We start from the raw sequence: 22939 nt of genomic DNA, 5'->3' as shown, positions 1-22939 counted from the left end.
CAAATTTCTTGATTTTTTAAATTTTTGTTTGTTAATAATAGCCTCGGTAGATATACCTCTGTGTTATCCAGAATTTTTAATCAACCGGCACCATCCTGGTCCCGTCGGTGCCGGATACCAAAGAGTTTCCTGTATATCAATGACTTAGATGAGGGGACCAAGTGTAATCTATCCAAGTTTGCTGACGATACAAAGCTAGGTGGGAAGGTAAGTTGTGAAGAGGGCGCAAAGAGGCTGCAAAGGGATACAGACAGGTTAAGCGAGTGGGCAAGAACATGGCAGATGGAATATAATGTGGAGAAATGTGAAGTTATCCACATTGGTAAGAAAAATAGAAAAGCAGAATATTTTTTTAAATGGAGAGAGATTGGGAATTGTTGTTATTCAGAGGGACCTGGCTGTCCTTGTACACGAATCACAGAAAGTTAACATTATATTCCCTAGAGTTTAGAAGAATGAGAGGTGATCGCAATGAAGCATATAAAATTTTTAAGGGGCTTGTCAGGGTAGATGCTGGGAGGATGTTGCCCCTGGCTGGGGAGTCTACAACTTGGGGTCACAGTCTCAGAATAAGGAGTTGGCCATTTAGAACTGAGTTGAGCAGAAATTTCTTCACTGAAAGGGTTGTGAATCTTTGGAATTCTCTACCCCAAATGACTGTGGATGCTCAGTCTTGAGTATATTCAAGAGAGATCGATAGATTTTTGGAAAGGAAGGGAACCAAGGGATATGGGGGCAGTGTGGGAAGGTGGAGTTCAGGTAGAAGATCAGCCATGATCTTATTGAATGGCGGAGCAGGTTCGAAGAGCCGAATAGCCTACTCTTGCTCCTATTTCTTATGTTCTAATATGTTGTTAAAGACACTGTGCTGTGATGATATGGAAACACTTCGGGTGCGTTTGGTGTCATATTATCTGCCTCCATCCTGTGGGAAGAACATGCAGCGAGATTGCTACAGCTGATTCCAGTCCAAATGACATTCAAAGGAGACAACTGTCAAAACCAACCCGAGACATACAAAATGGCCTGCAATTAACCAGACCAATTGAAGATGCATATTGAACTCTGTATGGAAATAGTTTACTCTAAACAAATTGCAATCCATTTCACTTTGTTCGAGTCCATAAAAACACTCCCAGGTTGAACTTAAAACAAAACAAAAAACAACTTGTATTTATATAGCACCTTTTAACATAGTAAAACTTCCCAAGGCGCTTCACAGGAGTATTATAAGACAAAAAAAATTGACACCGAGCTACATAAGAAATTAGGGCAGGTGGCCAGAGGTAGGTTTTAAGGAGCACCTTAAAGGAGGAGAGAGAGGTAGAGAGGTTTAGGCAGGGAATTCCAGAGCTTAGGGCCTAGACAACAGAAGGCACGACCACCAATGGTTGAGCAATTATAACCAGGGATGCTCAAGAGTGCAGATATCTAGGGGGGTTCTGGGGCTGGAGGAGATTACAGACATAGGGAGAGGCGAGGCCATGGAGGGATGAGAATCGAGGCGTTGCTTAACCAGGAGCCAATGTAGGTCAGCGAGCACAGGATGATGGGTGAAGCGAGTTCAGACAAAGACAGCTGAGTTTTGGATGACCTCAAGTTTACGTAGGATAGACTGTGAGAGGCCAGCCAGGAGTGTGTTGGAATAGTCAAGTCTAGAGGTAACAAAGACATGGATGAGGGTTTCAGCAGCGTATGAGCAGAGGCAAGGGCAGAGATGAGCGATGTTACGGAGGTGGGAATAGGCAGTCTTAGTTATGCTGCAGATATGTGGTCAAAAACTCATTTCAGGGTCAAATATGACACCAAGGTTGCGTGTGGTTCAGCCTCAGACAGATGTTAGGGAGAGGGATGGAGTCAGTGGCTAGGGAACGGAGTTTGTGGCAGGGACCGAAAACAATAGCTTCGGTCTACCCAATATTTAATTGGAGAAAATTTCTGCTCATCTAGAACTAGATGTCGGACAAGCAGTCCGACAATTTAGAGACTGTGGAGGGGTTGAGGGAAGTGGTAATGAGGTAGAGCTGGGTGTCATCAACGTACATGTGGAAACTGACGCTGTGTTTTCGGATGATGTCACCAAGGAGCAGCACGTAGATGAGAAATAGGAGGGGGCCAAGGATAGATAATAGAAGTGAAGTACTTTGCTCGTTTAAAATTGTTCTCAGTATTCGGTCAAAAACTTAAAAAATTAACCAAGCCAAGTCAGGTAAGTTTCAACAGCAAACAGCATTCAGACCTGAATTCAAAACCTTCAAGTTGAGAGTGTACCAATAAATCATTGAACTACCAGCTAACCCAATATGTGACTATAAATATATAAAATGTTTACTCACCCCTTTCTAAATGCATGTTTTTGAATTTAAAACAATAGTAGCTCATGTTTCAATCCCATTAATCAGTAAGGACATAGTAACCAAGTGGAATCCTAAATTCAATGTCAAATTAACTTCTAAGTGAGTTGCGTAACCCAATAGCTCAAGCTTTATACCACTGGATTTAGTAGATTATAGTATGACTTGGCAGTGTAGAATCGCTAAATGCAGACTCCCCAAACATGGATTCACCCTTTAAATTATGTTTTCCCATTAGCGACTCGAGTTAGAGAGATTCAAACATGCTCCAGGTGTATTTTTCCCTATTCAAATGAATTACACTAACTGCAAGCTCAACTCACTGAACTTCATTCTCTTGAACTAGAAATTTCTGGTTTTCTATTTGACCAATTAGGTATTTGAATTAACATTTTTGGAAGAACTTCTATGTAATATTCATACTCAAAAATTGTTTTTGCAAGAAAATCATTTAGATCCACCTTAGCATTACCTCCATTATCAGACACGAGAAACAGCCAAAAGCATTCCAACAGTGTTCCTACCATTACATTTTTAAATTAAACACAATACAAATGCAAGGAATCTGCTCAAGTAAGCCGTAGACATGTTTAATACTGAACTGGTTAAAAATTTCAATCCTTGATAACTCCTGCATTGTAACATAAACTCTGAACCAACAGCACTTTGTAAATAATAAGTTCTACTAATAACTGAAGACCACTTGCTAACTGCTGGCTACAAACAGTCACAGCATCTTTTACCTCGTGAAGGACCATCCATGGTGCTGGACGTTAACCCAATCAGATTAGGACGCTCAGTCTGAACTCGTGGGATGTAGTGTCGATATTGAGGCCTGGCACCACCAGTAATACTGGGAGCCTCAGGATTGTACCCGTCAGGCTCATAGTTATCTGAAATAGAAATGCCTCATCAACATCTTTTAGTGAACCCAAGTGGACACAGCAATAAAGTTAGGAATTTGGCCGTACTGTACTGTACTCAAATACATTTTTAAAAGTCAAGCTTAAAGAAACTGGAACCAAACTATATCGCGTGCCATGGTTGCTGGTGAGATCGAAAATTGTAATGAGTGATTCAATGCAACAGTTAAAACATTTTGCTGCTGTCAAACAAGAGGGAAAATTAATGTCTCATAAATATCTTAAGTTAATGTACACAAACAACACCCTCATATTTTATATACATGCAAACAGTGAAACATTTCAGTAATTTAATTTTAAAAAATCTGAAGACTGCACCCAGATAGCTCAGCTGGTTAAGGCAGTGAGTAAGCAAGCTATACAGAACAAGGAGGTCTGAGATTTAACCCCTGGTCTGTGCTGAATTAGATGATCTCAACCAGGTTGATGGTATAGATGCGAAAATCTACCTCAGTGCCCGGGGCGGGAAAAGAAAAAATGAGCCAGAGTTCTTGCTCCAGATTGTTTTCCTGGGATCCTTGCTGGAAAGTGTTCATGCATGTTTGTTAGTTGATGACCACATCCAGTCTGTGAGCTCGGTAGTTGCAGGGAGGTAAAAAGTAATCGGGGTGTGACGTCACCAGGGAGCAGGTAAGTGATTGGTTGGTGAGTATTTCTCTCTTTTCATTGCAAGCTTGAATTCTGTGGTGTTAAATTTCTAGGGGCTCTGTTGTGGTGAGGACAGTTGGTAAATAAAGCGCCCTAGAGTATACCTGTAACTGGGGTATTGAATAAATTTTTAGATTAATTAAAGGAGTAAGTCATGGCAGGAGAGCTCAGACCCGTGTTCTGCTCCTCCTGCTCTATGTGGGAAATCAGGGACGCTGCCAGTGTCCCTGGCGACCATGTGTGCGGGAAATGCATCCAGCTGCAGCTACTTGTAGACCGCATTGTGGCGCTCGAGCTGCGGGTGGATGAATTTTGGAGCACACGCGATGCTGAGAGGCTCGTGGATAGCACGTTTAGCGAGTTGTTCACGCCTCAGGGTAGGGCAGCACAGGGGGTGACCATCAGGCGGAGCAACAAAGGCAGGCAGGTAGTGCAGGGAACCCCTGCGGACATCCCCCTTTCAAACAAGTATACCGCTTTGGATACTGTTGAGGGGGATGACTCACCAGGGGAAGGCAGCAGCAGCCAACTTCCTGGCACTGGCGGTGCTCCTGCTGCCCAGGAAGGGGGGAAAAAGAGTGGGAGAGCAATAGTGGTAGGGGATTCTATAGTAAGGGGAACAGATAGGCGTTTCTGTGGCCGTAGACGTGAATCCAGGATGGTTTGTTGCCTCCCTGGTGCCAGGGTCAAGGATGTCACTGAGCGGCTGCAGGGCATTCTGGAGGGGGAGGGTGAACAGCCAGTGGTCGTGGTCCACATTGGTACCAACGACATAGGTAAAAAGAGGGATGAGGTCCTGCAGCAAGAATTTAGGGAGCTAGGTGAAGGATTAAAGAGCAGGACCTCAAGGGTTGTAATCTCTGGATTACTCCCGGTGCCACGTGCTAGTAAGTATAGGAATAGGAAGATAGAACAGATGAATGCGTGGCTAAAGGGATGGTGCAGGGGGGAGGGCTTTAGTTTCCTGGATCACTGGGTCTGCTTCTGGGAAAGGTGGGACTTGTACAAGTCGGACGGTTTACACCTGAACCAGAGAGGAACCAATATCCTTGCGGGGAGGTTTGCTAGCACTGCTGGGGGGGGTTTAAACTAACTTGGCAGGGGGATGGGGTACAGAGTGGAGCTATAGTAGGGGGTGATTTACAGCCAAATACAGAGGGAAAAACAAGTCAGCTGGGAAGGCAAAGCAAATATGTGAAGGCAAAAGAGAATATGGCAGGGCTGGAAGGCATTTATTTTAATGCAAGGAGTCTTGCAAATAAGGTGGATGAACTGAAGTTGTTGTTGAACACATGGGAGTACGATATTGTTGCTATCACGGAGACATGGTTGAGGGAGGGTCAGGACTGGCAGCTCAATATTCCGGGGTATAGAATCTTCAGGCGAGACAGAGGGGGGTGTAAAAGGGGAGGGGGTGTTGCAATATTAATTAAGGAGTCAATTACTGCTGTAAGGAGGGATGATATATTAGCGGGTTCCTCTAATGAGGCCATATGGGTAGAACTTAAAAACAAAAAGGGGGCAAGCACTTTGCTGGGAGTGTACTATAGGCCCCCAAACAGTCAGGGGGAGATAGAGGAACAGATATGTAGGCAAATCTCAGAAAAGTGCGAAAATAATAGGGTAATAATAGTGGGGGATTTCAACTTCCCCAATATAAATTGGGATAGTCAGAGTGTGAAAGGCTTAGAGGGTGCAGAATTCTTAAAGTGCATCCAGGAGAGCTTTTTGAGCCAACATGTAGAAAGTCCTACAAGAGAGGGGGCGGTACTGGACCTAATTCTGGGGAATGTAGCCGGGCAAGTGGTGGAAGTGTCAGTAGGAGAGCATTTTGGCGACAGTGACCACAATTCGGTGAGATTTAAGGTGGTCATGGAAAAAGACAAAGACGGCCCGGAAATAAGGGTTCTAAATTGGGGGAAGGCCGATTTTAATATGATAAGGCAGGATCTGGCCAAATTGGACTGGGAGCAGCTACTTATAGGAAAATCCGCATCAAAACAGTGGGAGACTTTCAGAAGGGAAATAGAGAGAGTACAACGCCAACATGTTCCTGTAAAGGTCAAGGGTGGGACCAACAAGCAAAGGGAACCTTGGATGACAAGGGATATACAAAAATGCATTAGAAATAAAAGGGGGGCTTTTGGCAGTTACAAAAGACTAAAGACGGAAGAAGCCCTAGAGGAGTATAAAAAATGCAGGGGCATACTTAAAAAAGAAATTAGGAGGGCGAGGAGGGGCCATGAAATAACACTGGCGAGCAAAATAAAGGAAAATCCTAAGATGTTTTATAAGTATATTAAGGGCAAGAGGATAACCAGGGAAAGGGTAGGGCCCATTAGGGACCAAAGTGGCAATCTGTGTGTAGAGCCAGATGATGTAGGCGGGGTTTTAAATGAATTTTTTGCATCTGTGTTCACTATGGAGAAAGACGATGCAGACATAGAAATCGGGCAAGGGGGCTGTGACATACTTGAACATATTAGCATCGAGAGGGAGGAGGTGCTAGCGGTTTTAGCAGGCCAAAAAGTGGATAAATCCCCAGGCCCAGACGAGATGTATCCCAGGTTGCTGTGGGAGGCAAAGGAGGAGATTGCAGGGGCTCTGACACAAATTTTCAGAACCTCTCTGGCCACAGGGGATGTACCAGAGGACTGGAGAACAGCTAACGTAGTACCATTATTCAAGAAGGGTAGCAGGGATAAACCAGGGAATTACAGGCCAGTGAGCCTAACATCTGTGGTAGGGAAATTATTGGAAAAAATTCTGAGGGACAAAATTAGTCTCCACTTGGAGAGGCAAGGATTAATCGGGGATAGTCAGCATGGCTTTGTCAAGGGTAAATCATGTCTGACAAATCTGATTGAATTTTTCGAGGGGGTGACTAGGGGGGTGGATGAGGGAAATGCTGTGGATGTGGTTTACATGGACTTCAGTAAAGCTTTTGACAAAGTCCCACATAGGAGACTGGTCAAGAAGGTAAGAGCCCATGGGATCCAGGGTGCCTTGGCGCGTTGGATCATAAACTGGCTGAGTGGCAGGAGGCAGAGGGTGATGGTCGAAGGTTGCTTTTGTGACTGGAAGCCTGTGTCCAGTGGGGTACCTCAGGGATCGGTGCTGGGTCCCTTGTTGTTTGTGATCTACATAAATGATTTGGATGAGAATGTAAAAGGTATGATCAGTAAGTTCGCAGATGACACGAAAATTGGTGGGGTGGTACATTGTGAGGAGGAAAGCCTCAGGCTACAGGACGATATAAATGGGTTGGTCAGATGGGCGGAAAAGTGGCAAATGGAATTTAACCCTGAAAAGTGCGAGGTGATGCATTTTGGATGGACAAATAAGGCAAGGGAATACACAATGAGTGGTAGGACCCTAGGAAGTACAGAGGGTCAGAGGGACCTTGGTGTACATGTACATAGATCCCTGAAGGCAGCGGAACAGGTAGATAAGGTGGTTAAAAAGGCATATGGGATACTTGCCTTCATTAGCCGAGGCATAGAATATAAGAGCAGGGAGGTTATGATGGAGCTGTACAAAACGCTGGTGAGGCTACAGCTGGAGTACTGTGTGCAGTTCTGGTCGCCTCACTATAGGAAGGATGTGATTGCTTTGGAGAGGGTGCAGAGAAGATTCACCAGGATGTTACCTGGGATGGAGCGCCTCAGCTATGAAGAGAGGCTGGACAGGCTGGGGTTGTTTTCCTTGGAGCAAAGAAGGCTGAGGGGGGACCTGATTGAGGTGTACAAAATGATGAGGGGCATAGATAGGGTAGACAAAGAGGAACTTTTCCCCTTAGTAGGGGGGTCAATAACAAGGGGGCATAGATTCAGGGTAAGGGGCAGGAGATTTAGAGGGGATTTGAGGAGGAACTTTTTCACCCAGAGGGTGGTTGGAATGTGGAACTCAATGCCTGAAAGGGTGGTAGAGGCAGGAACCCTCACAACATTCAAGAAGCATTTGGATGAGCACTTGAAATGCCATTGCATACAAGGCTATGGACCAAATGCTGGAAAATGGGATTAGACTGGACAGGGATGGATGGGCGGCGCAGACACGATGGGCCGAAGGGCCTCTTTCTGTGCTGTAAAACTCTATGACTCTATGACTCTATGACATCAGGTTTGACTATGATACCTCCACAAGTAGCATGCTGACACTCACTAACAAGGATCACAAATTAGCTCTGATGATGTGGAATCTGTATGGGCAGAGCTGAGAAATACCAAGGGGCAGAAAACGTTAGTGGGAGTTGTATACAGACCCCCAAACAGTAATGCTGAGGTTGGGGATGGCATTAAACAGGAAATTAGAGACGCGTGCAATAAGGGCACAGCAGTTATCACGAGTAACTTTAATCTATATATAGATTGGGCTAACCAAATTAGTAACAATACTGTGCGGGAGGAATTCCTAGAGTGTAAACGGGATGGTTTCCTGGACCAATATGTCGAGGAACCAACTAGAGATCAGGCCATCTTAGACTGGGTATTATGTAATAAGAAAGGATTGATTAGCAATCTTGTTATGCGAGGCCCCTTGGGGAGCAGCGATCATAATATGATAGAATTCTTCATTAAGATGGAGAGTGAAATAGTTGACTCAGAGACTAGGGTCCTGAATTTAAATAAAGGAAACTACGATGGTATGAGGCACGGAGTTGGCTAGGATGGATTGGGGAACATTACTTAAAGGGTTTACGGGGGATAGGCAATGGCAAACATTTAAAGATCGTATGGATGAACTACAGAATTTGTTCATCCCTGTTTGGCATAAAAATAAAACAAAAAAGGTGACTCAACCGTGGCTAACAAGAGAAATTAGGGATAGCATAAAATCCAAGGAGAGGACATATAATTTGGCCAGAAAAAGCAGCAAACCGGAGGATTGGGAGCAGTTTAGGATTCAGCAGAGGACAAAGGGATTAATTAAGAGGGGGAAAATAGAATATGAGAGAAAGCTTGCAGGGAACATAAAAACTGACTGTAAAAGCTTCTATAGATATGTGAAGAGAAAAAGATTGGTGAAGTCAAGCATAGGTCCCTTGCAGTCAGAATCAGGGGAATTTATAATGGGGAACAAAGAAATGGCGGACCAATTAAATACATACTTTGGTTCTGTCTTCACAAAGGAGGACACAAATAACCTCCCAGAGATGTCGGGGAACATAGGGTCTAATGAGAGGGAGGAATTGAATGAAATCAGTATTTGTAGAGAAATGGTGTTAGGGAAATTGACGGGATTGAAGGCCGATAAATCCCCAGGGCCGGATAATCTACATCCTAGGGTATTTAAGGAAGTGGCCCTAGAAATAGTAGATGCATTGCTGGCCATCTTCCAAAATTCTATAGACTCTGGAACAGTTCCCAAGGATTGGAGGATAGTTAATGTAACCCCACTATTTAAAAAAGGAGGTAGAGAGAAAATGGGGAATTATAGACCAGTAAGTCTGACATCAGTAGTGGGGAAAATGCTAGACTCCATTATAAAAGATGTAATAGCAGAGCACTTGGAAAACAGTGACAGGATCGGACAAAGTCAACATGGATTTACAAAAGGTAAATCATGCTCGACTAATCTACTGGGATTTTTTGAGGATGTAACTGGTAGAATAGATAAGGGCGAACCAGTGGATGTGGTGTATTTGGACTTTCAGAAGGCTTTCGATAAGGTCCCGCATAACAGATTAGCGTGCAAAGTTAAAGCACATGGGATTGGAGGTAAGGTACTGTCTTGGATAGAGAACTGGTTGGCAGGCAGGAAGCAAAGAGTTGGAATAAACGGGTCTTTTTCCGAGTGCCAGGCAGTGACTAGTGGGGTACCGCAGGGATTGGTGCTAGGACCCCAATATATATATGTAGGCGAGGGAACTAGATGTAATATCTCCAAGTTTGCAGATGACACAAAGCTGGGTGGGCGTGTGTGCTGTGAGGAGGATGTAGAGAAACTCCAGTATGATTTGGACAGGTTGGGTGATTGGGCAGATGCATGGCAAATGCAGCATAATGTGGATAAATGCAAGGTTATCCACTTCGGTGGCAAAAACAGGAAGACAGATTATTATCTGAACGGCAATAGATTGGGAAAAGGGGAAGTGCAACGAGACCTGGGTGTCCTTGTGCACCAGTCGCTGAAGGTAAGCATGCAGGTGGTTAAGAAGGCAAATGGTATGTTGGCCTTCATAGCGAGAGGATTCGAGTACAGGAGCAAGGATGTCTTGCTGCAGTTGTACAGGGCCTTGGTGAGACCACACCTTGAGTATTGTGTGCAGTTTTGGTCGCCTTATCTGAGGAAGGATGTTTTTGCCATGGAGAGAGTGCAGCGAAGATTAACCAGACTGACACCTGGGGTAGCAGGAATGACGTATGAGGAGAGATTGGGTCGATTGGGCTTGTATTCGCTTTTAGAAGAATGAGAGGGGATCTCATTGAAACTTATAAAATTCTAACAGGAGTAGACAGACTAGATGCAGGAAGGATGTTCCCGATGACAGGGGGGTCCAGAACCAGAGGTCACAGTCTAAGGATAAGGGGTAAGCCATTTAGGACAGAGATGAGGAGGAATTTCTCGTGGTGAACCTGTGGAATTCTCTACCACAGAAGGCAGTTGAGGCAAATTCATGAAATATATTCAAGAAGGAGTTAGATATATTTCTTAAGGCTAAAGGGATCAAGGGATATGGGGAGAAAGCAGGGACAGGGTACTGAATTTGGATGATCAGCCATGATCTCATTAAATGGCGGAACAGGTTTGAGGGGCCGAATGGCCTACTCCTGCTCCTATCTTCTATTTTTCTGTTTCTAAAATGGCCACTGGGGTGAGGTGGCAGCATGCAAGCAGTATCTGTGAAACTGCACCCCAGAAAGGACACCTTCAGAAGAGATGGGGAGAAATTTGGCAAAATTACTTTTGGGAAGACGGCTAAAAGATGTGATTTGTAAGTCTAAGGAGATGCGATTGACATTGAAGTTGTATCTGGTCCTGATGAGGCCCCAGATCTGAAGTTCAATTTTTGGTTTCCATATTATAGGAAAGATATATACTTATTGGAAGGAGTACAGAGAACCTATGAGGCAGAGGATAATCAGCCAGGATTGTCTGCTTGCAGTGATTACAACACATTTTAGTCTTTAAATTTTCAAGTTATTAAGCACAAATAACAAAATGCACAAACCATCTATACCATGCTACCTAATGCTGGGTATTAAGCAAGAGAAGCAAGAGATGCAGAATGCCCCATGAACTCCATACTATGCACTACTTTTTAAAAAGCTGATACAACAGAGAGATTTCAAGACTGCAATCCCACCTTAAGGTTCAAATTACATAAAATGCTTAACCACAACCCTGTGATCTACGAAGTCACCTGAACTACCTGTGAGGTTACTATCTCACAATCACCCCATGGTATCTATTATTGTTTCTGTAACAAAGCCACTCGCTAAGTGAGATCGTAATAGATGGGAGCACAATAAGGAAGAAACTGAATAATGCAGAATTGGGGTGGGGCTTCCTTCTATTTATTTCTCAAATTATTGCCACAAAAATAGTTTCCTAGCATTACCCCTGCAGCCATAAAGACAACTGCTATCTATAAACCTACATTAATGCCCCTCCAGAATTTCAAAACCAGGTAGGGGAGATGTACAAGGCTAGATTTTCCTATTGTCAGTAAATGCTCCAATTCTAGTGAGAAGCCTTGCCAAGGAGTGAGATGATTTATAAATCAATCAAAGTGCAGGGAGAAAGATGAGCAACAGAAAGAAATTAAAAGATGAAAGAATATCACGTGAAAAATTGCATGAGAAAGGAAAACCCGACAGCTCAGTAGCTGTATCAGTACAGCACTGGACATGGAGGAGATGTGTTTGAATTGAAGCCCTGATTCTCAGCTACCCCTGACTTACATAAGGAGGAAGGGAAGGAAACAACAGAGAAACTCAAGAAACACATCTACTGACAGAGAGAGCAATATGAATAACTGCGATGGAATACTCCACTATGCACACTTCCCTAATGAGATGATTTAGGTGTTGTAGAAGTCAAAAATGGTGATAAACAACTGATGCTTCATTCACATTAATCATAGGACACAGTAATTAGGGGTAAGCCACTGTCAAGGTTGCACATCAAATATGTTAGTAAGTGAATTGAGCAACCCAACAAGTGATACACCACTGAATTCCTAAACTCTCGGGGTTAGGAGATGAAATACCAGCCTCAAGTATATAACAAGAGTTTTTCCAATCTATCCAAGAGGCTGCCAGTGGATCACCAGTGTCAATTTCCAATGTTGTAGGCAAGTCTCCCAACTGCACAGCTCCACTCCCATCTGTAACAGTGCAGTCAGTAGGTTTTTCTATAACATTAGAACCCAAAAGTTGGGTCCTCCCATATGATATGCAAGGTACACAAGTGGCATTCACACTTGCCTGTCCTCACTGAAGACTCATCAGTTGGACAAGCCATCAGTTACCATAGGGTTGCCAATTCTGGTTTATTAATGGCCCAGAAATTTGGGTCTCCACGGGTGAGTACGCACGGGGTACTCACCCGTAGGCCCAATGGAAATGCCGGTTTCCTGCATGCACTGCGCATGCTCGGGAAACTGGCACTTTCGTTCCCCTGAAAGCAGGGGTTAGGAGGTCGTACGTGTGCGCGGGAAAGGCTGCGCATGCGCATCGAACTTGTGTTTTTTTTTTTTTTAAAACATGTTTTCCCGGGAGGTTACGTCTCCAGAATTTACACATTTAAAAAGCAGGCGTAAGGCCTGCTTTTTACAAGGTAAGTGGTGAATTAATTAAAATTAAAACATTTTTTCCACAGGTTTATTAATTATAAATACTTTAAAGCAAGGCAAGTTTATTTTTAGCCCCGTTAGGAAATAAAATTATTTTTTTCAAAAATTTAAATTATTGTTTAAAATAGTTATTTCATGTAATTTATAGTTTCTTTTAAAAATGTGATTTAAAAAAAAATTATTTGAAGATTTAGTGATGTTTTGGGGCCCGTAGTATTTATAAGTTTTGACAGCTCTTCCTGTCAAACTTATGAATGGAGCATTCCCTGCTCCGATTGGCTCCCCATGGCCCATGTGATCCCAGGGGACGCATCGAACTAACTGCGCCCCTGGGATACACAAGCACTGCACGCTGGCAGCTGGAGCAAGCCCAGGATCGGAATTCCACGTGGGCCCACAGCTCAACGGCCGGCGCGCAAGGTAAATGCAGGTCGGAGGCTTACACCCGCGGAAAGCCTCCGATCCGAATTTCTGAACCAATGTATTCCTGGAGATTTGATCACATGGCCTTTGATCACGTGACATTTGCCCACTGTTTGGAAATGTTATTGTGTTTACCTCAGTTAAATGTCTCATGCGAAGCGCATGCGCGAAAACCCGGAACTTGCGATCTGTTAAGAATCTTCTTGACAGATCCAACATATCCCCGGGAAAAGGGCATCTGTGGGCGGACTTCTGCCCAGTGAATGCCTGTGAAATTCTTAAGCCTGGCATAAGAGTTTAAAAAAACATTAAAATAATTTTTTTTCAATCATTTATACAATAAAAACCTGTGCAATAAACTATGGCTATTTTTAGCCCCTTTAAAACATTTAAATTTATTTTTCAAAAAGTTGAAATTGTTATAAATATTTAATTAAATGGCATTTTAATTAATTTTATAAATATATTTTTTAATTTATTTGATGTGTACATGTATTTTTTGGGATATTCCCATTCATGCTTATGAGGTTTCCGTACATACGGAATCTCTATAAGCAATGGGGATCACTTCTTTCATTAGTTGGGCCGGCCCACATGATCCCAGGGGTGCTTGCGAACCGTCTGCACCCCTGGGATACGTGGGCCTTGACCCGCGGGTACCCGAAGAGGCCCAGGACCGCAGATCTCCGTGCGTCTGGGACCACCAGGTACCCGGGCATTTTATTTGCAGATCGGAGGCATTTGCCCGCAGGAAACCTCCAACTGCAAATTCAGGGCCAATGTTTTAGAATGAGATGAATAACATAATTTATATATCAAAGAAAGAACACAAAAGAAAAGGAAGGTTTAAGAATAAGTAATGTTCAAATAAAAACTACATCTGTGATGTTTCTACAGTATCAACCGCAATGAGAAACACCAACTAAATGCTAATGATTCAACAAAATCATTGATATAAGTAACTTCTAACTGAAGTTTTTGTACAATTTTATGACTTTTTACAATATACAGCAAGTTATAAAAATAATAATTAACGCCAAAACAAAACCTAATTAAATTCACTGACTCCCACACCCCACTGCTGAAGTCCAGCTTCAGGGAGGTGAGGCTCAGTCCTCAAGAGAGAAGCACTAAAGCCACCTGACTGCTGTAATAAAACACATTATACAACAGTGCACATCACAGGCCAACATGGACTCTCCCACCCTATTTGTGTTTCTCTCTCCCACCCTATTTGTGTTTCTCTCTCTCCCACCCTATTTGTGTTTCTCCCCCTTCCTCCCCCAGTTTGTGTTTCTCTCTCTCCCTCCCCCAGTTTGTGTTTCTCTCTCTCCCTCCCCCAGTTTGTGTTTCTCTCTCTCCCTCCCCCAGTTTGTGTTTCTCACTCTCCCTCCCCCAGTTTGTGTTTCTCTCTCTCCCTCCCCAAGACTCACGGAGTTTGCAGGTGATTTTCACTGGCCCCGCTGTAGTCATCCTTACATCCGGTGAGTTCCAAATAGCAGGGAGACCAGAAGGACTCGGACAACGCGGTCTGGTTGCAAGCCACGACAACTGGGGTACTGCGGGTGTGAGAACCATGCGTACAAGAACCGTTTCTCCAGAGTCGCCAGCAGCACCGCTCGGGAGACCAACCGCCTATTCCGGTAGACTCCTGCCGAAAGCAGGAGAGTTGGGAACCCCAAGTTACCATAAAGCCGTGTTTCGCCAACTGTGGAGGACACGTCCTCTCCAAGCTGCTCGCAGAAAGGGGCACAGCTCCTACATGACTCTCCCACTTCCCTCCCAGCTTTCCACCTCCATGGTTGGTTCTTCTATTCTGATGCAGTTACCACTCCCCATTCTACTCTCACTCCCCATTCACTGGCACCAGCTACCACCAATCTACTCAACCCCCTTTTCATGTCCACTTCCCCACATGCAGTAACACGAAAAGTGGATATAATGGGTGGAAAATGTTGCAGAGAAAACAGGGGAGAGAGATTAAAAACAATGAAAAGATCAAGAAGGAAGTAAGGAAGTGCAAGGTGGTGAGGAAGATGAAGAGTGAGAAAACGAGAAATGAAGGAGAAAACAAATACAGGAAACTTTCTGATATCCGGCACTGACGGGACTGAGCTGGTGCCGTAACATCAAAAGTGCCGGACATACCAGAGTTAATGTTTAAACATACGGAACTGAGAAGCTCCGTGTGAATCAACAAACCCTGTTGCTTAGCTTCAAAACAGTCGGCTGCAGCTGCAAGCGTCTGTAGCTGAAGCTGTTGTTATAGCTACAGACCTTGCAGTGCTTGACTGGGGAAAAAAAAAGCAACGAGAACTAAAAAAACATATAGAAAACGGCTCCTGATTTTTGCCGTTAGATCGAGTATTCCGGACATATAACCTCCGGATAAACCAACGTTTCCTGTAGCATGAAAATAAAACATGAAGAAGAGAAAACAAAGTGAATATAACAGAGGTAGCTAAGCATCAGCGTCAGTCAAGGTGACAAGTCAAACACATGTCCTCAAGACATCACAGAGCACTTCACAGATGAAGAATTATTTATGAAGTGGAGTCACAGCTGGCGGCAGCCAATTTGTGCAGAGCAAGGTTCCACAAACAGCAATGAGATAAATAAACAGTTAATCTGTTTTGCTGGTGCTGAGGGATAAATATTAGCCAGGACACTGGGAAAACTGTTCTGCTCTTCTTCAAATAGTGCCACATGAACCGGCAGATGGGGCATGGGTTTAAGGTCTTTTCTGAAAGTTAGTGTCTTCAATAACGCAACCTTGCTTCAAATTCTAGTAGCAGTAGTTCTTAAACATATTCTAAGCCAGGCTCCTATTCTTATAGCCTCTCATGCCCTACCAACTACAGGAAACTTTGGTTTATCCAGAGGTTATATGTCCGGAATACTCGATCTAACAGCAAAAATCAGGAGCCGTTTTCTATATTTTTTTTAGTTCTCGTTGCTTTTTTTTCCCCCCCAGTCAAGCACTTCAAGGTCTGTAGCTGTAGCAACAGCTTCAGCTACAGACGCTTGCAGCTGCAGACGACTGTTTTGAAGCTGTGGGTTTGTTGATTCACACGGAGCTTCTCGGTTCCGTATGTTTAAACATTAACTCTGGTATGTCCGGCACTTTTGATGTTACGGCACCAGCTCGGTCCCGTCAGTGCCGGATATCAGAAAGTTTCCTGTATGGACTCTGGTACAGATAAGACTGCAAAAATATGCTGTGCCTTGTTTACATTATCACCATCCTTGTTCTTCCCCGTTTATTTTTCTCTCCGTTTGTTTACCTTGGGTGTCAGCTTGTTCCATTAGTAGCACTCTTGCCTCTAAGTCAGAAAATCATTAGTAGAAGATTCACTTCAGGACTTCGGAGACTTGCGAGCATAATCTAGGCTAACACTTCAGTACTGAGGGAGCACTAAAATATCGGAGGTGCCGTCCTTCGGATGAGAGCCCTCACAGATTTTTTAAAAATCCCACAGTACTATTCGAAAGAACAGCAGGGGAGCTCTTCCGGTGTCATGACACACATTCAACCAACATCAGTAAAATAAAATGTCCAGTCATTTATCTCACTGCTGGTTGTGGGACCTTACTGTGCGCTGCCATGTTTCCCTGCATTTTAAAATTCTCACCCTTGCTTTTAAATCCCTCATCGCCTTGCCTCTACAACCCTCCAAGATTTCTGCACTCCTCCAATTCTGACCTCTTGTGCATTCCCGATTTTCATCGCTCCACCAATGGCGGCCATAACTTCAGCTGCCTAGGCCTTAAGCTCTGGAATTCCCTCCCTAAACCTTTCCGCCTCTCTCCTCCAAAACGCTCCTTAAAACCTACCTCTTTAACCAAGCTTTTGGTCACCTGTCCGAATATCTCCTTGTGTGGCTCGGTGTCAAATTTTGTTTGATAACGCTCCTGTGAAGCGCCTTGGGATGTTTTACCATGTTAAATGCACCATATAAATGCAAGTTGTTATTGCATTACAATAGCGACTTCACTTCAAAAGTACTTCATTAGCTGTAAAATGCTTTAGGTCATGAGAGGAGTTATACAAATGCAAAGGATTATAGCCCTTCAAAGGATCGTGCCACATTTTTTCCCCCATTGGATGACTGAGTATTCATTTCTGTATGTCGTCCGAACTATATTGAAAGAATAAAGGCTACAGTGGATAGCCTTACATTTCTGACACTAATATCGTAGCTCTGTTGGAAAGAGTCAAAAGCACTTTTCAGCCACAACTAAATCGGAATGAATTCTGGAGCTATAGATGTCACTCTTTTAGTAAACTCCTGAAAGTTGTCTGATTGAATGATGACACCCTGGGCTGGATTTTCCCTGCTGAGGCGGGATGGCGGCGGGAGAACTGGTTGGCGGGTTCCGGTCCCGCTCCAGTCTGCAGCTGCTCTCTGAAAATTATTTTCCGTAGATTGGCCTTGTTAAGCCCGCCCTGCGGGGTCCCTGGCCAATTAAAAGGAAGCGGCTCTGATGACATCATTTCCTTAAAGGGACCACGGCCACAGTGATTTTGACAGTTGTGCTGTCGGTGTTCTGCAGCATTGAGGTGCTGCAAACACTGACAAGCACTGCACAATGGTGCACGTCTGCACCCAGGCTCACACATGACTCCCTCCATATGCTTATGGAGGGAGTCACACCACACAGGGAGATTCTCTTCCCTTCCCATGGGCGGAAGAGACCTCCCGAGGAGATCAACGCAGCCTGGTTGCACATTGCACAGGAGGACACAAGCAGGGATGTCGTCCGGAGTCCCTGGTTGCAGTGGCGCAAACCTTTCAATGATCTTTGTAGATCACGAAATGTTACTGCAAAGCCACACTCAAACTCACCCTGCTATGCCACTCATCACATACCCTACTCCTGCACATCTTTACTCACACCAACTTACCTTGCACCTCCGCCCATCCCTCTCTATCTACATTATCACTTCCTCATCTCACTAGCCACCCCTCACAGGCATCCTACTGCAAGCATACCAACTATTAACACATAAGGGTAGGCACTTGAGAGGTTTAGCCAATGTCCATGTGAAGTTTCTGTTGATGTGTTGTCAAACATTGAAATCTGTATTTTCAACACTTCACCTTATTGGACAGATCTGTGCGCACCTTGAGAAGTGACTTCGTGCGTTCCAGTGAATGTTGAGACATAACTCCCTCCCCTTCCCCCTGCTATTGTGATGAGTGTGAAAGGAATGGCTTGGACATTATAGGGATGCTTCATGGTGTTGGTGTGGGATGGTGTCAACCTTGCGCATCATGTGGCAGCCAGGGTGTACAGCGTCAAGTGAAGTAAATCTGGCCATGGTGATGCCATCGTTGGCCTCCCGGCCAGCAACATTGTCAGGTGCTGATGCCCTGTGTCCTGTGCAGCATCAGGTGATGGCGGAGAAGGTTGGTGTTGTTGTTGGTGATGTTGGTGTTGGGGCTGATCATGGAAAGATTCAGAGGACCATGTTGTGATTTTTTCCAAGGGAAGCGATGTTGCTGGAATAGATGGCAGCTGCAGTTGAGATGACAGAAGCGATTCGTCAATGGTGAGAGAGGTTGTTCCAATGAGGTGCCACTGGATATAGAGTTGGTTCTAAACACTTGCAAGCTACAGAAAGCTCTATGGAGGAGAAATTCAGTATCGCCCCATTTGGGGCGCAATTAGCGCCTGGCGCTAATTATCGCCTCCAACTGCAAACTTGACTTTTATCGCCCCTGGAGGTGATTGGAGCACTAAATCAGGCGCTACACACCTATCTTAAGGCGCAAAACGCTACCTCAGAGCGCTGGCGAAGCTCATGTGATGCCAGTCAGCAATGGAACACAGACACAATGGCGCCAGCCAGTTCTTAAAGGGGAGGGTTGATTTTGCTCTCCATCCACATCCTGCTCATTGCGGCCTTGAATCTCGGCCTGGAGAGACATGTACATCAAATCTGCTGGAAAGAACAATGGAGAGGCCCAGGGAAAGAGCTCAGAGTGCAGCCCCCACAGTCTCTTCTAAATAGATACAAGGAAGGGCAAACCAAAATGAACCTGAAAAGTGCTGCTCAGTACCCAAAACTCCTTCACACAGCGTTGAATCTCTCCAGAAGTCTCTCTCTCTCTCAGAATGCGTGGTGCAAAAATGTCACCAACAAAAAAAGGCAGGAAGCGGTCGCCTTTAAATAGCGCTCCCCCAGTCCCTTTCTGACTGCAAAATGCTCCCCTCAACCTGTCGTTGCTAGCGGCAGGCGGTAAGGCAGGGGGCGCCATTCAATATCCAGTCCGGGGCGTGACCGGGACGTTGCACACTCGACTGACGTCACGATCTGCCGGCGCAGGAGATCGTGGCGGTAGTCTTTTGCGCTGCCGCAAAATGTCTAGTTAATTTCGTGAGTGGCGCAAACATCGCCGTACACGGGCGCTAGTTGCTTTGCGCCCCATTAGCGCCCTCTTAAGGCGCTAACGGGAGGCACAAACCAACAAAATTTTTCCCCCTATATGTCTTACAAATGCAGTAAACAACAGTTTCATAGCTCTGAAACTGAACAGCTGCAACATGGTATCCTTTATAGCACTTCTGCAGCTGTCAGGTTATCAGATAAATTAAAGCAGACTCAACTCACGCCAGGGTGAGCTGACGTGTTCCCCGAGCAGCGGGTAACTCGTGGGGGAGCATGTAAAATTATAAGGTAGGCTCAAAATAGCATTAAATTGGCTGTTAACAAGCCATTTAATGATCTAAATTGTCTCCCCCGCCGCTTGGTCTCGGGTCAGTTCTGGGCAGACAGACCAGACACCCGAGAGACTCGCGTGGAGGCGAGTTGACAGCAGGTTTCCTACCCGGTCAATCTTTGCTATTTTGACAGTGGACCTGCCTTCAAACCCGCACTTTGAAGGCAGGTCAGCCTCCTGCTTCTGACTGCATAGTTGAAATCTGTTGATTTCAGCCGAATACTGCCATGATGAAAATTCAGTGAAGCTGCAAATTCAACAAAAGGTATGTTTGATGTGCATGCACACAACCATAGGAGTACTAACAGCCCAGTCAAAAAATTAAACCAAATATAAAAACATAAAACATTGAAAATCTCAGTAAGAAAGTTGAAGTGTATAATTTTGATAAATTAACAATAGGCAGAAAGACTGACAAATTTAGAGCTTCATTATGGCAAGATAAATATCAATACACCAGTATTACTAGTTAAAAACATATGCACATACTGGAGACAATCATAAAATTATTTTTATCCTGGCTTATAAATAAGAGGATGACTACTTACATTCTGAAGTCACATATGGTGGATACTGAGGTAAAGGTGGGGGCCTTAATCCTGGAGGTGGCAATGTAGGTACTGTACTGGTCCCAGAGACTTCAATGCCGTCTATACCACTCTTTGGGATTGGATGTGGTCCTGTAAAGACAACACACATTCAGTCTATTCTGTGGGCATTAAATCATTAGTACAGCGAAGTACAATGCAATGCAAAAAGATACACCCAATTATCCAGCGATCGTCCATCATGCTGCACTTTCGATTACCAGCTTCCTTTCAAAATGACCAGACTGGTAATTTAGCATCATCAATGCAAAACAAGAATTTGGGCAGTCTTTGGCCTAAAACCAGGAGACGATAGCTGTAAGATTCAAAGCTGCAAATTAAGCCTGGCTGATACTCAAGCAAAAATGTTCCTCTGGGGACATACAACAGTAAGGTACTGTTGTTAGCATGTATAGGCATCAGTGATATTTAACATTAGATGCAAATCCCAAATTACTGCAGAAGTTCACAAATTTTTCAAACTTCATTTAAAAAGGTATTCATGGTTCTCTCGGGAGCTGGTGAGCTACAGAATAAAATATAGCAACTCACTAAAGACTTTTGAGATGTTCTCTTTGGCTGAGATAGTCCTGTGCATTCACTTAAATGTCATTATTTTTTTCCAGTTTGTTTTTTTAGTTTTGTACAACAACATTGCTAGTCACCATGGAATGTTAAGTCAACCATCAACTCCTTACCTTACAAATATGCTTGTACATACTGTACTTTTCAAAATAATAATCCCAGTTCTCACATCATTAAATCTATTTTAGTACTCTGGTAATAATGACTGAAGATTGCATTACACAAGGGTCCTTAAATCGACCAAGCACATTAAAAAAACATCAGAGATCTCTTGCATAGACTAAAGCCTGCTTATTTTTAAAGATTTACATCTGTAGCAGAGCACCAACATGCAGGGTGCAATGCAGATTCAGAACTTAATTCCCAATGTCAGCCTGGTTTTCCGATTCCTTCCTTTGCAAACAATTTCTTCTGTAATGACCGGATGCTGCATGTCCTCTTCAACTTTCAAAACACAAATATGTCTCCAACACAATGTGCTGCTACTGCAGGTTATAAGGAAGAATTGTAGATGTGTGTGTTTCTTAATTCACATTTTCCTGCGCTGTTCAGTGATTATTTTGTGACTTAAATGCAACGCTATTTCACAGAAATGAAACTGAATAGTTTCCATAAGTACAAAAGACTTAACATTAAATGAACATTAATTTTTATTCATAACAACCAAAAATAGATACAGAACTAACCCAAGTTCATTGAATACAACCAAATGTTTAACTCAACTGTATTTTATAAAGAGAAAAGGAATGGTGTCCTTACCAGATACAGGATGGATGCCAGGAGGAGGAGGCTGCCCAGGTGGTGGTATTGGGGGTAACCTCAGGTTTGGAGGGAGGCCTGGTAAGGGCGGAGGTAAGTGATGCCCTGGTGGAGGCAATTGATGGCCAGGCGGGGGCAAGCCTGGAGGTGGTGGCGGAAAAGGAATCATTCCAGGAAGTGTGACGTCTTCCACGATAAGTGGGTCATTGCCATGATCAAAGAGGCAGAGGTCACCACGCATGCAGAAACCTTTCTCTGAAAACAAGACATTCATTTAGTAAAAAAATTTCTGCAAGTTATGTATTTCTCACTCACACTGATTTTAATTTAAGGCACAAAAGTGATTCTATGGGGGTGTGGGGAAAGAGGAAAGAATTTAACTTGAAATCATTCTACTGTGATATTGTGCATTCATTATACAGTGCATATATATACACAGGGTGCCTTGACTGCTAATGGTTGACAAACTGTTTTCAATAGACATCAGTGTATAAAAAAATAGATTTTGTTAGGTTTCTATAGCTCTTGCAGACCAGTGACTGCTGCTCATTACTGGTCCTACATGTTTGATATTCAGCCTTGAAATCATGTATTATTTTGGACATAGCACAAGAATGGTTTTTTTAAGCTCTCAAAGGATTAAAACAAGTCTGATAATGTGTTATCCCTGAGCCATAACTTGTTTAAGTCCCTCCTGAAGAGCACTGAAATTCAACCTAATACATAGTACAATGTTCACTTTTGGTCCATCTTATTAGCTTTAACTTATAGCCAAATTTCAATTGGCTGTTTGACACAGCTTCATCTGCCTGGTCCTTACATTATGGCCATTAACCTTGAGTCTGCTATATAGCCCAGAGTTTCAGTGCAGGCCATCTACTCAACAATTACCATCAAACTTCAAAATGGGAATTAAATTGTGATTCAAAAATATTTTACAAAAGAAAACAGACTGGTTCCTGGGATGGAGGGGGGAGGGAATTGTCCTATGAGGACAGATTGAGTAGACTAGGCCTATATTCTCTAGAGTTTAGATGAATGAGAGGTGATCTCATTGAAACACACAAAATTCTTACAGGGTTTGACAGAGTAGATGCAAGGAAGATGTTTCCCCTGGCTGGGGAGTCTAGAACCA

At 43.8% G+C, this 22939-nt stretch overlaps 1 protein-coding gene across 7 annotated transcripts in view; it reads right to left on the bottom strand.

Moving 5' to 3' along the window:
* rbm27 (RNA binding motif protein 27) overlaps positions 1-22939 on the bottom strand; it is a 211438-nt gene that overhangs the window by 118983 nt on the left and 69516 nt on the right. For all 7 annotated transcript variants that reach the window (XM_085995831.1, XM_085995832.1, XM_085995834.1 and 4 more), the window contains 3 exons: positions 21805-22059; positions 20422-20553; positions 3098-3247 (listed from right to left, as the gene is read on the bottom strand). In XM_085995831.1, the coding sequence (XP_085851957.1) occupies positions 3098-3247; positions 20422-20553; positions 21805-22059 (537 nt within the window). The remainder of the gene's footprint in view (positions 1-3097; positions 3248-20421; positions 20554-21804; positions 22060-22939) is intronic.

The sequence above is a fragment of the Somniosus microcephalus genome, chromosome 8 (assembly GCF_052327205.1).
Source record: "Somniosus microcephalus isolate GS21.2 chromosome 8, FLI_Smic_1.0, whole genome shotgun sequence".
Classification (NCBI taxonomy): Eukaryota; Metazoa; Chordata; class Chondrichthyes; order Squaliformes; family Somniosidae; genus Somniosus; species Somniosus microcephalus.
The sequence above is the reverse complement of the archived record's forward strand: the minus strand, read 5'-3'. Positions and strand labels throughout refer to the sequence as shown.